The 17,508-nt window shown below is 35.9% G+C and overlaps 2 protein-coding genes across 2 annotated transcripts; one reads left to right on the top strand and one right to left on the bottom strand.

The window, feature by feature from the left end:
- Window positions 1-299: 299 nt before the first annotated feature.
- On the top strand, window positions 300-3,261 carry LOC125835489 (rhomboid-like protein 14, mitochondrial). Its single transcript, XM_049514622.1, has 2 exons — window positions 300-626; window positions 2,211-3,261. The coding sequence occupies exons 1-2, from the start codon at window positions 408-410 to the stop codon at window positions 2,988-2,990; spliced, it is 999 nt and encodes a 332-aa protein (XP_049370579.1). The 5' UTR covers window positions 300-407; the 3' UTR covers window positions 2,991-3,261.
- A 683-nt stretch (window positions 3,262-3,944) lies between these two features.
- On the bottom strand, window positions 3,945-13,436 carry LOC125835475 (F-box/kelch-repeat protein At1g16250). Its single transcript, XM_049514609.1, has 3 exons — window positions 13,189-13,436; window positions 11,548-12,123; window positions 3,945-4,958 (listed from the first exon to the last, which is right to left on the bottom strand). Coding segments are annotated over exons 1-3 (1,149 nt in total). The 5' UTR covers window positions 13,191-13,436; the 3' UTR covers window positions 3,945-4,387.
- Between the last annotated feature and the right edge of the window lie 4,072 nt (window positions 13,437-17,508).

Below are 17,508 nucleotides of genomic sequence, written 5' to 3'. Positions count from 1 at the left end.
ATATTTTATAAATAATTATTCTTTTGTTCCATTTTATGTGACACCCTTTTCTTTTTAGTCCGTCTCAAAAAAAATTCACCTTATTATAATTAGAAACAATTAAACTTTAAATTCTTCTTTTATTATCAATGAAATGTAATTTACAACCAAATAAAAATCTGAGAATTGCTATAGACCACAAGTTCAAAACTCTTCATTTTTTCATAAACAACTTATCGACTCAAATAATGCCATTTAATTTTGGGAAAAAGTAAAGCAAAGCTATTAAAACCGTACAGCTAGAGTTTGGCCTTCATAAGTAAGAGAAGCATCTGAAATGTTCCTAAACCTTAATTTGCTCAAAAGAAAAAGATTGATTTCAGAGGATTCGCCTTTGCAGTAGAATCATCCAAATTCTCGAATTAGGTATGGAGAGAGGAAGAGGAAAGTGGGGATCAGTATCTCGTGGTTTGATTCCTCTGCTAGGGCTGCATACAGTGAGTGAGTATTCCAGATTAGACAGAAAACCCCCTATTACTGCTGCACTTCTTGCCGCTAATACCATTATTTACTTGAGGCCCAAATTTATTCATCCTTTCCTCCCCACAATCGATCAAGTTTGGTTTAATCCTCACCTTATCCTCAAGGTAATCAACCCTTTTTGCCTTTTTGATTTTCACTGATGATTTTGTTTCTTGCTGGACACCATATGTGACTAAAGTTTGATTCTTTTGTTGTTTTTCTAGACGTTACTTAGCTTTTGGTATGGGTAGTTTGATACTAATAATATTATGGGTGTGTTTGGTACAAAGGAAAATGTTTTTCTTACTTATTTTATAGTGTTTGGTAAGTAAGCAAGAAAATATTATTCAAAGAGTATTTATATGTCATATAGCAAAACACTATGAGGCGGAATGGGATGGCGAGTGGGCGTTCGGGGGTGGGGATTGCAGGGATTGGGTTGGAAGAAGACAATAAACATGATATGTCACTTCTGCAACTTCTTTTCCCTACTTTCATTAGGGAAGTTGTTTTTGAGAGAAATATTTTTCCAAACATTTTGACCCACCATACATGGGAAAATTGGAAACCAAACACACCCTGTGCCTGAAAATTTTAACTAGATGGCAACCACGATGTTGTTTGATCACAGCAGAGAAGAACTGCTATTTCATATGTAAAATAATTTTTTTTTTGTAAAATAAGCTTAGCATGTGTAAAAGTTTTCTTAAATGTTGATGAACTTATATGGCTTCTATCATGGCCTAAAACACCAATTCCCTCTTTGAAGATAAAAGAAATTGCAGGTTTCTGCCCTCTAGCTGTAAAACTCTCGATAGAGTTATGTAGGATACAAATGATAAGAGACCCCTCTGTGCGAAGTGTGGTTATAGTATTCATTGGATGGATATATGAGTTTTTTGTCCAGAGTGGACTCATGAGTTTGTTGATAAATTGCAACTTATGTTGCTCGTACTTTTCAAAAATGTCGATGGGTGAGGGTTGGATACTCCAAAAGTAGTGCATTTTTGTAGAATTCGACACGGATACGGCAACATATTTGGAGAGTCCGAGCAACATAGGTTGCAACCAATTCAGAAAAATCAATTACTGTTAACTCTCTTACTTCCTGCTTAGTTTGTTGATTTATCACATTTCCATATTGTTGGTGCCCTCTGAGTAGATATTGCTTCTATGTAGAGGCGTATTCAGGAGGGGGTCACCGGGTTCACGTGAACCCATGCTCCCCTCCTGAATTCATATATAGTAGTGTTATATTTTAAAAAATATATGTAAACATAGATGAGTTAACCCACACTTGAAGTATCATATAATGTTGTGCGATGATGATTGGGTGCACCTCTAAGGCTAGAAATTTGAATCTTTCATTTATCTTGTTTTATTTTCTATCTAAAATTGGGTAACACCTCTCTAAGTGGTTTGGATAGATAAAAAAATAATTTTGGACCTATAATTTTAAAATTTGAATGATTTTCAGTGATAAGAACCTAAATGTTAAACTGATCAAATTTATTTCTTAATCAATCTTTTCGTAATAGTGCACCCATCATCTCAAAATCTTGGATACGCCTCTGCTTATATGATTCGACTGTAGTAAGCAATATGTGCCATATTAATCTATTTTCTCGAGCTTTAACTGTTATTCATAGTTTTGGGAGATCGAATTTCAAACTATTATGTTGGCTTCACACTTGCTTTTGCTGGTGCAGTACACAGACCTCAAGCGATTCTTCCTGTCGCCGTTCTTCCACATAAATGAATCTCACCTGGTGTACAATATGCTTTCACTTTTGTGGAAGGGTATTCAATTGGAGATATCGATGGGTAGTGCAGAGTTTGCATCAATGGTTGCAACCTTAGTTGCTATGTCCCAAGGTGTCACACTGTTGCTTGCAAAATCACTTCTGCTGTTCTTTGATTACGAGAGACCCTACTATAATGAATACTCTGTGGGTTTTTCTGGTGTCCTCTTCGCCATGAAAGTTATCGTCAATGCACAATCAGATGAGTATACCTCTGTACATGGACTTATGGTTCCTACTCGTTATGCTGCCTGGGCAGAGCTTGTTCTCATACAAATGTTTGTCCCTGGTGTCTCATTCCTTGGCCACCTTGGGGGAATACTAGCTGGCCTTCTGTATTTGCGATTAAAAGCGTCATATTCAGGTCTGAATCCAGTTAGACAATTCATGAGAAGCTTTAGCCATGCCCTGAGCTTGCCTTTAAGATTAGTGAAGAGCTTATTTCGAAACCGACCAAGAATTACTGGGAGAGGAACTGCTGGTGGGAGGATTGCACGAAATACACTTCTTACGTGGAGATGTGATGCATGTACATTTGATAATTCAGGTAGGCTGAATGTTTGTGAAATGTGTGGCACAGGTCGTACCGGTGATGCACCATCATCCCCTGGTCCAACAAGTGAGATACGTGATCTATCTTTGGAAGAATTAAGGCGTAGGAGGATTCAACGATTTGCTAGATCATAAGGCAAATTGTTATCAAGTTTAGATGGAAATGTCATAATCGCATTCATGTAGATAGTCAATATGGGGCCTTAGCACCCATCACGATGTTCGTCAGACTCGTGTTATTCTAGATGGTGGAGATGTTATTGAATGTGAACCAATATTGGTTTATGTAAGGGATGGAGAAAATTGCAGAAAATCGAACAATTATCCAATATTTGCCTTATGTAACACGTTGGGATTATTTAGCTACTGTGGTCAAAAAGTAATAACCATAAATGGATTCGAACAATTAGGCAATATTTACGCACCTAAAAGGGTTGGCTATATCAGAGTCATTATGTGTATTAGCTGGTTTTGCTAAGTTGATACTTCATCCATTTCAAAATAAATATTATTTTTCTATTTATTTTATTTCAAAATAAGCATTGTTTTTACGTAATCAAGAAGACATTAATGGTCTTCTTCCAATTTTACTCTTATTCAAACAAAGTGAGTTTTTCATAATCAAGAAACTACTTCCTCCGTTCACTATTATTTGTCCAATATGGAGTTTATTTAGGCTAAAAGATAGAAGGAAAAATATATTTCTGTCTTAATATGCTGAAAGTGACAAATAAAAGTTAAAAATGTATTTGTAAAATAGTAGATAAGTAAAAATGAAATAAGTAGTTTACATAAAAGTGTTCAAGCTAAAAACACTACTTATTTTGAAACAGAGGGCGTAGTTGCAGAGGACCAAGACATTGAACTCTTTGCCTACCATTACTCGATTAAAGACTTTAAAAGCATGAACTTCTTTTCATTTGAGAAGTGTATTTACCTTGAATGTGTACTTCACCTTGACCTAAAACCTGGTAAAATCTTCTAATCTTGTCACATCCATTCTTTAACTATTGCATTGTGCATTTCTTAACAGGCAGAACTGCTACTGCTGTCTCAAATGCGCGAATAAAAACATTATGCACGTTGATAAAGTATTAAAGATAAGCAGATTAAGTACCATAAGTGAAATTCAAGAACGGCGAAAGAAAGCCAGTAGAAGTAATTCAAAACAACAGAAGAAACTCAGTATATTGCGTTTGGGAGAGACGTTCCTCTGGAAACAGGAAAAAGAACCACTAGAATGGAACTTAGAGCATTAATATATATTTTAGTGATTCCATAATGTGCTGTTTGAATAATCTACCACAATCTTCCTGGAACTTTGTCACGCCTGTCAATTGTTGCAGAATTCGACTCAACACCAGTAGCTTTTCCTCAACGTTCTAGATCCACTTCACTCGCACCAGTCAGAATTTAATTGCACGAATGATAATCTCCATTGGTGATACCTTTCTTAGCCTATTATTAGAGCAAGGTTGCAATGTAGTCATTTTTATTACACAACAGCAGCACATAGGAAACAGAACCTTAAATCAAAAAGATCTTGTTTCCATGGATGCACAACCTAGTATGGAGCCAAATGCAGGCTCACACATTGGTCTGATCTCCCTCCACCTTAAAGGTAAACTCAGTGGGTTGCACACTCTAACTGTGCTCAACTTCACAATGTTAAACTTCCCGGTCCCAGATTCCTCCCATCGCAGCACTCTTCCTCCCAAAACATAAATTTCATTTCTCAGTGCAACAAATCCATAATCAAAGACCTCTAGAGGCCGGGGATGGTCAGGTAGAATCACAGGAGGTATCAAACCTCTATGATGCCACTCCCTGTTATCGACATCCCTAGTTTCAATGGAGCTCCCACCCCAATCAACAACTGTGCATATATGACCACCATCAAGCACCTGAATTCCCAAATGCATGGCCCTTGAAAACGGCCAAGTATCATTTACACTTAGCCATGTTTCATCGGATGGATCAAAAACAACAGATGTCTCATGCTCTAGCAGCCCAACAAGGTCCGTTAGAACATAAAATTTACCATCGTATGGTAGGCCTATGCAATCCATCTGGGGACTTGGCAGAGGTGGTAGGTCTTCCCACCTGCAACATATTAAAATATTCAGAAAACCAGTATAGGATAAAATATAAACATTCTTCTCTCTTAGGATTCTGTCAAATTAAATATCAGACCATCCTTTTGCTTCAAAGAGAAAAACGGAGTAGAAGTTAGAAGCAACAAGGAATCGTTTCCAAGATAAATTAACAAGGCACATAGGTTTCTAAAGAACTACGACCCCAACGGCAAATGTAGTCAAAGCATCAAAATTTATTTCCACTGGAGTACCTTTTTTCTTTTCTTTTGATAAAGTTGACGTAGACTACTATAAACGTTCCACTGATACGCATTTTTGAGTCCATGTTTCCATCACCCTTATACTTCCATTAACCTTTTCTTCTTATTTTACTTCTAAATTGGGAAGTGTTTTTCATTTCATAAATATAGTATACGTCGTATATGCCTCTTAAAAGCTTTTCTTATAAAGTTTATTGGTGCTTAAAAGCTTAATGGAAGTACTGTTTTCTCTTAAAATTAGTGTGCGCATTTCAATTTATATGACGGCGTTTGACAGATTTAAGACTGACTTTTGGAACTTGTGTTCTTTAACATGCCATGAGGTTTCCATGGCTATTAAAAGATGTCATTAAAGAATAAAGATAAATTGAGAAGTTTAAAGTTAAATTGTTTCCAACTTTAGAAAGACGGTTTGCACCCTAAAGTTGTCTGGAAAAGTCACTTACACACTCGTACTTTACGGGTGACCTATACACACCCACACCCAATCCTTATTTGAAGTGGTGTTATTTTCACCCTAAAACATACAAAGCCAGTCCCATGGTACAGGGTGATTCACACGCGCCTGCCACATCAGCATTTTGGGTGGTAATAATTACATTTTAAATAAGTATAGAAGGGTAAAAGATCACCCGTAAAGTATGAGTGTGTGAGTGACTTTTTCGGACAAGTTTAGGGTGCAACTTGATGTCTTTTCCCTTTTTTTTTAATAGATTAATAAGGAAATAGTGTCACATAAAATGGAACATACGTACTGCTAAGAAATATGAAATTGGAATGCAGATAAAGGAAAAAAATTCTACCATGTATAAACTATGACCTAATAGGGTGTGGAGGTTGCACATTAGGGTAGAAGGTTAGTAGGTGTGGAGTGTTGTCTTGATTTTTGAGGGGTTTAGCTGTTTTCTTATAGTGTTTTGTTTTTGATTCCATCATCATCGGTTTATTCTGTTTAGGTTATCACATTATTTTGTGGTTACTTTTGTTTCCTTATTAGTTATTTTGTTTCTCCACTGCCGTTTTCCTTTTCATCATTCTAATATGTTATACTCGGGCGGAGGGTCCTCCCGAAATAGTCTCCTAACTTCCACGAGTATAATCTGTGTAAATTCTATCCTCCCACCTATGGGATTCCACTGGGTATGTTGTTGTTGTTGATGTTGACCTTGAAAAGTTGCAAAATTAAATTTCCATGAACAAAAATATAAGTTACATGGATACTCCTATAGAAAATAATTTGACAAGGAAATGTAATGGAACAATGTAGATTCATTTGGACTGGAAAAATAAATTCTCAAAACTGGCAACTAATCAGGAAATTGCAACAATCTACAAATCCTAATATGTGAAATTGTTTAGTGAATTACACGAAGGTGATGATTAATGAGCAATTGGTTCCATCACATCATTTCCAAGAAGGGAGTATAGACAATGATTCACACCCTATTAACGAGACTGAGTAAGAAATTGATCCATCAAATAGGCACCCCAAACTGGTGGAGGTCGCAGATTAGGGGTGTGTATCGCTCTGTTCGGCTCGATTTTAAGTATTATCGGTTCGATTTATCGATTTTTAAATATGTTAAACCAATAACCAAACCAATAAGATATTTGTTATCGGTTTTCGGTTTAACCGATAAGAAAATGCTTTCAAAACAAATATATGATTTGTCCAATAATTTTACGCGTACAAGCATACATCGAAAAAAGCAAATCAGACTAAATTGCAACAATAAAGACTAAAGTAATACTAAAACCTAAAGGGTAAATTCAGAGGCTGAAGTTAAGTAATGTTAATTGTGTAAGGTCCTTATAGTTATAGTCTAATATAGTAATTATATTAGTAATATTTTTTGTTTGATATTTATGTATGACTAAAAATTAAAATAGTAAATTATTATATTCTTAATGGGTTATTGGTTAACCCAATATTAAAAAACCAATATCGAACCAATAACTCAATACTTTTTTTATAAAACCATTAAATAACCGTTAACCCAATAACAACAAACCAATAACACCTTTTTCGGTTCGATTTCTACACACCCCTAATTAGGATAGATGGGTAGTAGGTAGTTGCGCTTTGTCTCGCTTTTTGGCGGTTTAGGCTTGGTGGGAGCCTGGGAGCACCGTGTTTGTTGTATTATTAGTCTTATACATGTATTACCTTTTCAATTACTGTATCATTTCGTTGTTGTTACTGTTTCTTTTCATTGAATGCCATATGTTGCTTTCCTCATTAATTGACATGTTTTCTTCACTGTCACATTCTTTTTCATAAATACTTTGATATGTTGCACTTGAGCCGAGGGTCTTTCGAAAACATCTCTACCTCCACGAGGCAGGAATAAAATCTACGTACACTCTACCCTCCCCAAACCCCATTTGGGGGATTACATTGGGTATGTTGTAGTATTGTCAAATGCGCGCTTAAGCCCATAAGTGAGGCTCGAAACGTGTTGAGTGCTTTGCCTCGCTTAAAGTACACTTTAGTGTCGTCATCAATGTTCTAAGGCATACTTCTCTTTGCCAATGAACCTCTTGTGAAGGGGAGACACTAAGCAATTGATATTTCATTTTATCGTTTTTTTTTTTCAATTTCTTTGTTCTTATATTTGTCATTCACGCATATACTTATTAGTATAGGACTAAACATATATATTTGTATTTGTTTCTCCCCTAACGAACCTTAGAGCTTTTTTGCTTTTGATAACACTTGTATGTTATTGTTGTATAGGCACCCTAAAGTGGTGTTACAAAGGGTAGATGCTAGTCCAAAAGGCTTAAAATTCAAATAGGTGGTTGGACCGTAGGCAAGAGACTACATGGATAGGGAAAATGCCTAACGACATCGACATAAGAGGGATCAAATAGGAACTAAAATCATTGTGAAACCAAGACATAAGGATAAAGTTGCAAAGTAAAGAGATTCGATTATAGCCCGATAAGAGTATTTTGTTGGGACCAATTTGGATGGAGGACACAATTTTACTATTGATACATATAGATGAGAACTTAAATTAAATGCTAGGATGATATCAATAACTTTGTCCAATGAGGCCCAAATGACCAACAAATCTTTATAGGAGGATAGTTGAATAGTGGTGGTTGATGTAATGACAATTTTGATCAAGTGCATGGGTGGGGGTTTCCATTATTTGTTTTAAGGAATGAAGTAGGAAACACCAATGTTGAGAAAAGTGGGTGCTTCACCTCTTTAAGTGGTGAAGCAAAGCGATGCGAAGGACCTGCGCTTCAATGGCATGAAGCGAGAGAGGTGAGCAGACGTGGGAACTTCAACCCCAAAAGTGCGGCGCGAGCAAAAACGCTCTCTGCTCTCCTTTTTTAAGTTTGAACTCCCTGGGCTCCATTCCAAGTTTGTTGAGCCCATCTTCGGATGTCATTACAAGTTGGAGTGTCTTCAGCTTTTGTGAAACTCCCCACTAAGCATATGTCCAGCATGCCTTTTTCCTATGTCTCTCTTAGTCCATTTGTTCTTGAAAAACATCTCTTTGTAGATCTTCTCCCCTCTGGTGTGGTTAAGGAGTCTAGGTTGCTTGTTTGTGATTAATGTTGTACTATTTCTATCAATGAAATTTCCTATTTTTGCAATTAGAACATTCCATCCCTCATTGAATGTGTTCACTGACAAGATAATTACTGCTGTGTCATTTCCTTTAGCAGTAATCATTGAGACAAATCTTCCATATTGATTGAACTTTTGCGTTAAGAAAATGTTGGTTGTGTTATCTTTGCATTTCCAAGACTTGGAGGTCTTTCCTTTGTTCTCCGATGCCTCTCTGAGCCTTTTCCATATCCAAGACATGGCTCCCTTGTTGAGTATCAGCTTGCTCATGTAGTATCTTGCATTTCTGATCCAGTCATACCAAATCCCTAATTTGGATTTAGATTCTGTGATATAAGATTTGGCCCCAAGGCGGAAGAGGATTTTGTTGTCCATGAAAAAAGGTGGGTTCTAGATGGCTGCTCCGGTGGAGGAAGTCTACCAGAGAGGGGAGAGGCTGGGTCCAGAAGGGACCCCTCAATTAAGGGTCATTGGGAATGTGCCTGGGAGCATTTGTGGAGTGCTTGTATTAAAATCCTTTTGTGTTACTCCGAGTCTCTTTTCATTGCTCTTACCCGGGGCTTGGCTCTATCGTAATGTCCTTCATCGACCCAATGTATGCCATTGATACACCTCTAGCCTTGAGGCATCTCCATGAAACCTCCCCGACTTTATCATATACATTGTCTAGGTCAATGAATATCATATGTAAGTCCCTCTTTCTCTCCATTTACTCTCCCCAGTCTCCTCACAACATGAATGCTTTCTATAGTCGATCATCCAATATGAATCCGAACTGGTTCTCGAAAATAGACACACCCCTCCTCACCTTCATCTCCATCACCCTTTCCAAAACTTTCATAGTGTGGCTAAGCAGCTTGATACCCCTTGAATATCAGCTTGTAGTTCTGAATATCACCATTGTTCTTATATAACAGGATCATTGTAATCCACCCCCCACTTTTCAAGCATTTTGTAGTCTTAAAATGATATAAACAGCCCCGTCAGCCATTCCAGACCTTCTTGTCTTGCCTGTGTTCTTCAAGAACTCCACCGGAATCTCGTCTCCCCGATCATTCTTCCCACGTTCATCCTAGGAATAGCTTAACCTCATTAATCTTTATACACCTACAGTACCCAAAATCACAACTTCTCTCAGAGTGCTCCAATTACCTGGCACAATCTCCCTGTCCCCTCTTCATACAACAGAATAAAGCTCTCATGAAAGTCAATTGTTTTACTTGGTTAGTTGCTAGAAGGGCGTGTCTTACACATGAAAACCTTCAAAAAGGGGAGTCAACATTTGTAGTAGGTGAGTGCTATGTCATAAGCTTTATGAAGATGTGAATCACCTTATTCTTCCCTGACAATTCACGTCTCAGATCTGGAGCTTCTTATTTAGTATTTTGGGGGTCAAGGAAAACTTAGAACATACATGGTGGATTGTATGGAAAAGTATGGCTCCTACTAAGGTCAAGTGCTTTGCTTGGTTAGTAATCAGGAAAGCTTGCCTCACTCATGAGATCCTGCAGAAAAAGGGATTGCCAATTGTGTCCAGATGCATGTTATGTAGTGACGCTAGAGAGACAAATAATCATTTGTTCCTCCATTGTAAAGTCACATCTCAACTTTGGACTATGTTCCTCAGTTTAACAGAGACAAAATGGTCAATGCCAGAGCACACAGCAGACTTGTTAAGTTGCTGGATTAGGAGAGGGGGAAGCAAGACACAGAAGAAGTGGTGGAGAATAATCCCACACTGTAGCTGGTGGACTATGTGGAGGGAGAGGAATGGAAGAAACTTTGAAGATAGATTCAACAACATTCAGAAAATCAAAGAGAGCTGCATAGCAACTTTCTACTTTTGGTGTAAAGAACATTGTATAGAAAATGCTGAACAATTAGTAGATCTTTTAGGATTACTGTAATTAGTCTCTTGTTCTAGCTTGTTACTACCTTTTTGGAGGTCTCCAGCATACCTTAATGCTGAGGAATACAACATTACCAGTTTCAAAAAAAAATATATGGGAAGAAAGGAATGAACCTAATGGTAGAATTTTTTAGCGCAAATCGGAATCTGTAATTAGTATTAAATACAAATGTATATCTTTTACTTTATTATTGGTGCATAATGGCTATTGCAAACAACATTGATGCCATGGTTGACTCTTTGGGGTCACTACACCTTTCGTATGGCAACACCGTTGCAATTACTTTACAGCACGAACTTGTTGCTGATTCTAATATGTACTACCTTAAACAATAAAAAAAAATGATATATGGTGAAATGAAAAACTAAAAAAATGCATAAACAAGAGAATAAGAAGATAAATAGTCTGGTTCATAAATCATTGTCAGTATGCTTGCAATTCCATTGTGAGATCTAAGATTCATCGGTTGAAGACACAGTACTCAGCTCAAGACTAAAAGGATAGAATTTTAACAGCTCTGTCAACACAAACAGGTTTCTACTCAGAAGCAGCACACATCCAGATAAATATTCACATGGCATTCCTATACTCCGTATATTCTGCTATATTTCATATCCAAGTCCCTAAAATTATTTTACAATCTCGACAACAATTGGATAACTTGTGGTCCAAATAATAGCATGATAAACTACTTAAAAAACCCTATCTAAGATCAGTCCTGTATTTTTTTGATGAAGTCAGGTTAGTCCTGTATTCAAAAAGCCATATTTCCTTTTATACTTGAAATTCATAAAGGAACACATGCTCAAAAAAATATACCATAATTTTCTAAAAACATACTTGTCTGTCAGTGGATTATAAACTTCAGCAAGAGCAAGCCCTCCTCCCGATGATGTGTTGCGCCCTCCAGCTACATAAACCTTACCAGAGACAACACTGCAGGCGAAGTGAGAACGTGCTGTTCTCATACTTGCAACATTTCTCCACTCTTTTCTGAAAGGATCAAATTGGAAAACTTCATTTGTCGTCAGGGCCGTTTGATGGGGAATTACTTGATCACGTGCTCCATATGTGCCGCCAATCAGAAGAAATTTATTCAAGACACAGGCACATGAGAAACCAAGGTGCTCTTGGTCAGGGTGGCTCGTGGGTATCCTAGGCAGAGGGTGCCACCTATCAGCTTCAGGGTCATAAGCAACCCATTGATTCTCAGATGCTCCAGTCAGAACAAATAACCAGTTTCCAGACCATCCTTCTCTAGCTTTATAATTGGAATATTCTACACTATGGAATAGCTTCCTCCATCGTCTACTTACTGTTTCAAGAATACCATGATATCCATGTGATATCATTGCTAGACATCTCAATGCCAAATCATCTGGTAGTCCAGGTATTAGCGGTTGATCAATCGTCTCCCTACAGAACATTACCTTGTAAATGACTTAAGAGTATGAAATACAGGTGGATGAAAAAGAATGCAGATGCAGAGTTCAGGATTTGGAATGTGACATCAGAACAAGAGATGTATGGAGGTTTTTAGTATATGTAGTTAGTTAGCACTGGACCCCACGTAAGTACAAGAAATTCAACAGGGTAAGGGAATGATTTTTGGGCTTAAGAACCCATAACAAGGGGCACAATAGAGGAAAAAGCACGGCAATAAAGTACTACAAACAACAATTTCTCCTTAATTGAAATAATGGAAGAAGAGAAAAAGAAGTGACTGAAAAGTACACACAAAAAAGTAGAAGAAAAGAACGGATAAGAATAGAATATAGAAAAAAGGAGCTCCAGGATTTGAGCTACTTCAAGCCAATAATTTGTCTTAAAGAAGCAATTGCTGATTTTGACAATATCCCAGCTTTGATTTCTTTTCTATGACCTCTACTGTTCCACGAAAACATAAATTTCGAGCAAACCCTAGTTCATGTACCTCAATGTCATCAAGGGGCTTAAAACAGGTACCACATTTTCCCTACAAGAGAGAATCCAAAACTTAAAATCAGATAATAAAGCACCTAGTTTTCATTATCATGCACCAAGACCAGGGGTGAGTTTATGCACTAAAATTGGGCCACGTGAACCCGTGGTCTCTCCGTAAAACTAGGTATTTTATGTATATATTTTCTAACATTGGTATAATATTATGCACCCATCCTACACGAAGGCTAAATGGCGAACTTGGTTAAATGTTGAGTTATTTACATAAAAAACTAGTAATCAATTACCACTTAAAACTTTTTGTTTTGTTTTAGTGATGCACCCATGTTGTATACAAACCCTAGATTCGCCTCTGAGTCCAAGACAACACCACAACAATAAAATGACAATCCATCAATCAAATGAATTTCAGATATCTCTTTATTTTGCACAATTGATGTAAACCCAGTTTAATAATCTTTGCAAGACTACCTTTTACTGTGATAAAAATAATCAAAGCTAAAAATTAAATACAAAGTGATGAAATGGAGACTTGCTTACATTAATAAGGTCACTCTCTAAGAGCTCGAAATTTCCAGATACTGGGAATCGGTCATGAAATTCAGCTAGTCCAATGGATTGTTGAAGTGATGCTGCATCCAAGTAAAACTTCTGGTGACTCCAAGAAGAACGACGGGCCGATTTTCTTGTGGAAATTATAGAAAGTGAAAGAGGGCTTTAACAATTTGATTGGGTTTATCCAGACTATTCTGAGAACATTTTTACGATAGTTTTAAACAAAATGAAAAGGAAAGGGCTTAATTTAAACATGAAGTAGTACCTCAACTTGTACCATTTTGCAAAGCCGGCACTATAACTTCTAGTAATTCTCAAATGAATACATTTATTTGATGAAACTATAACTTAGTACCCCTATAATTTCACGTGTTTTTTCACTATCGGTAATGTGAATATAGTATTGAGGTAAAATAATATAAGAAGTCATTTATTTTGCGGAATAAGTTATTTTGAAATTATAATCTTTGAACTAATTTATTTTATTTCTCAGGTGGAATAAGATAACACTAAGGGGTCGTTTGATTGAGAACAAGTTATTTAGGATAAATTATCCTGTGATAACTTATATCATCATGTATATGAGATAACTTATTCCATCATTTGGTATAAATGGTGGGATAAGTTATCCCTAACATGACAACCAAACAAGACACCAAATCTTTATCCTAGGACTATTTTTTTTATCCAAGGACTATTTATTTTTATTTCTTACACCAAACAAGTTTGCTACTTATTAAGTATAATATATATTTTGTTTGTTTGAAGGTATAAATTTGACTTAAAATTATTTATACTCTTGTAGTCACATAAAATTTATTGGATAAATTCATATAAAATTTGAATTTAATCCATGTTTGTTTGAATTGAACGATTAATTTGGATTGCATAGTTAAATAAATTTATTTTCATTAAATTCAAGTCAAATGTTCATTTCATCTTGAAGCCTAAACACATACCAAATATCGAGTGACATGATATTTTAGTCAAATTCAAGACCATAAAGCATATTTGATGTCCCCACGCAAGCTGCTCAGGAAGAGCACAACTCTAACTAGCGAAGGGAGGAAGGGGAGGGGGTCGCCCAAAGCTGTGGAGATAGGGTGGAAGATAAAAAAGCTATATTTATAATAATAAAGAGTTTCATTCTATCGTGCCTATCTATGTGGCTCTGACTCTAGCAGAGAATCTAGTTCCACAACAATCCGCTTATCTTATATAAGATAATATATAAACTTCTGCTCAATGTCCGCCTCGCCACTGCTTTCGGGTGATTGGAGAATAGTTGTAAGGAATACTAAAAGCTCCACTATTCAACAAAGAGAAAGGAAGATGCGTTAATTCGGCAGCCCCTACCATTAGTCGTCTATGGAGATCTGGGATTCAGTATTGAATCAATCCAACATTTCGTTCGGTCACTTCAGCAGTCATAAAAAAAATCACTCAATTTTTATGTTATTATGCTGAAGATAGTAGCTTAAGGTAAATCTTGCCATGTTAATTTACGGCATAACAATTCTTTCATCAACTTTTGTAGCAAACAAAAAGGGGGCTTTGAATTAAAGGTGACATTAATGTGTCAAAATAAAGGGGCAGTGACATAAGTCTTAATTATTGAGTGTATGTGACAATTATGTGATTAATGATTAAGGATTGTGGAGTTGCCCTCAAGTTTATAAGATGGCAGTTTGGTTCATTGAATTAAATAAGGGGTAAAAGGATAAATGACTAAAACCTAATTTAATCAATTTTGGTGGAAATCAAAACTGGAGGAAAGCCACCAGCGAGATGTACCAAAAGGAGAAATAAAAGATTTTTTCCCCCGCCTACCGCCGTATTCCTCTTCTGCTTCGTTCTTGCTTGCTTGCTTGCCTTTCTTCCCGTTCTCTTTATCTTCTTCTTCTTCTTTTCGTACATTGTTGGTCCTGCTAGTCCTTGAGCTTTCTTCTTCTTCTTGAATCAGATTTAGCCAATCTAATCAGTGGACCAGATTTCATTCTGTATCAATTGGAATTACTTCATAAGTGATTGGGGTCACACACCATTGTTTTGATAAGTAAAATTAATAGTTCTTTGAAATCATTCATCATCATCTGGGTACTTGCAAATTTTTTAATAATTTGCATTCGTATTTTCAACAGATGGTTATATATGTTGCAACAAAAAGATTATTTCAATCTCAACAGAATAGACATATGTTGCAACATATAACTTAGACATGTAGCAACATATGACTTACATGTGGCAATAGAATGGTCATATGTTGCAACATATGACGTATACATTTTGTCACAACATGTGATTTATATTTCGCAACAGAATAATTATATGTAACAACATATGACTTACATTTCACAACAGAATAGCCATATATTGCGACATATAACTTATACATGTTGTCATATATGATTTATTTGTCACAACACAATAATTATATGTAGCAACATATGACTTACATCTCGCCACTAATAGCCATATGTAGCAACATAGACTTACACATGTTATCACATGTGATTTATTTGTCACAACATAACAGTTATATGTAGCAACATATGACTTACATCTCGCCACATAATAGTTATATGTAGCAACATATGACTTACACATTTCTTCATTAGTACTAATTGTTTTTTTAATTAATTTCTTCAGGTACAATAAATTGAGGGATTATTTGTATGTATTGATTGTCGTGGTGAATGGGTCAAGAAGAAAAATTGATACATTTAGCGTTGGAAGGTAGTAAGAAACGGGGAGGGTCGATAGGGATGACTGTCGAAAGAAATATTTTGTATCAACATGTCTAAGTACAATATTATGGTTAATACAACAATCTTCATCAATTTTATCAATTATTTTTACAAAGACTATCATACCACTAGTCCATCATACAATGACCAAGTAACTTCATATGATAGTTATATAACACCCTTGTAAATCGTTGTTTCAAGTGTTATAACATATTTTTATTGTTTAATTATAGTCCAAAGTACTAAACATATGTGGCAACATATGCACGTTCTGTTGGAAAAATTGCAACACACATGTCATATGTGGCAACATATGTATATCCTAAAATGGTCTTTTGGGGTTAATTCAATTAAATTGTCACCTAATTCAACATGTAACACTAATAAATAATCCTACAACATGTCTAAGTACAAAATTATGGTCTAATACAACAACCTTCATTAATTCTATCAATTATTTTTACAAAGACTATCATACCACTAGTTCATCATACAATGACCAAGTAACTTCATATGATAGTTATATAACACCCTTGTAAATCATTGTTCCAAGTGTTATAGCATGTTATTATTGCTTAATTATGGTCCAAAGTACTAAAATTTGGTCCAATTTGACATTTTTTCATTCCTAAATCGCTCAATTTATCGATTAAGTCATCCTTGAAGTGACATATGTGGCAACATATGCACGCTCTGTTGGAAAAATTGCAACATACATGTCATATGTGGCAACATATGTATATTCTAAAATGTGTTTTTTTGGGTTAATTCAATTAAATTGTCACCTAATTCAACATGTAATACTAATATATAGTCCTACAACATGTCTAAGTACAACATTATGGTTTAATACAACAACCTTCATCAATTTTATCAATTATTTTTACAAAAACTATCATACCATTAGTTCATCAATGACCAAGTAACTACATATGATAGTTATATAACACCCTTGTAAATCGTTGTTCCAAGTGTTATAGCATATTTTTTGTAACACCCCGCCTTTTTGAAACATATAAAATTACTTGTATCTTCACGGAAAGACCAGAAGGGTGGGTAATAAATTAAGAATGATGTGGTATGTCATATTTTAAGTGTTCAAGGATTGTATCTCTAGTTTTGAAGTTAGGTAAGTGGCAAAATGAAAGTTGGCAAAAGTTATCGTAAGTTCTTTTTTAAAGATTTCTCTGAAATTTGGGTCAAATATCTCAGAGGTTTTCTCCCAATATATAAAGACTTATGGGGCCTACGACCTATGAAATCGAAGGTCTACGAGTGTAGTTTCCAACGCATCAAATTGTTTGTTCATACGACTTCAGAATAGAGAGATATTCGCGTTTTCGTGGAACTGCGCAAGCAGGCATGTGAGGTGGGGCCCTAGGTCGGTGGAACTTTATATACATCTTCTACTTAGACCTTTTCTTCATTTTTTAGCTAAGAACCATAAAAATTAGAGAAACCCATTTCTAGGATCAACTAAAGTATAAATTTTCTCGACTTAAGTCCTTGACAAAAGTTGTTTAATGCGTTGGGCTCATCATCGTGGTATAATTTGTTT

The sequence above is a fragment of the Solanum verrucosum genome, unplaced genomic scaffold (assembly GCF_900185275.1).
Source record: "Solanum verrucosum unplaced genomic scaffold, falcon-dt-bn FXZP01000040.1, whole genome shotgun sequence".
NCBI classification, from domain to species: Eukaryota; Viridiplantae; Streptophyta; class Magnoliopsida; order Solanales; family Solanaceae; genus Solanum; species Solanum verrucosum.
This window is presented reverse-complemented; position numbering and strand designations above follow the sequence as displayed.

Bases quoted from the DNA above. Each gene is read 5' to 3' on its own strand.
- LOC125835489 (XM_049514622.1), top strand. From the start codon at position 408: ATGGAGAGAGGAAGAGGAAAGTGGGGATCAGTATCTCGTGGTTTGATT. The intron at 627-2,210 runs GTAATCAACCCT...TTGCTGGTGCAG, and splicing joins ATCCTCACCTTATCCTCAAG to TACACAGACCTCAAGCGATT.
- LOC125835475 (XM_049514609.1), bottom strand. The intron at 4,959-11,547 runs GTATGTTTTTAG...AATATGTTGCAG, and splicing joins TATAATCCACTGACAGACAA to GTGGGAAGACCTACCACCTC.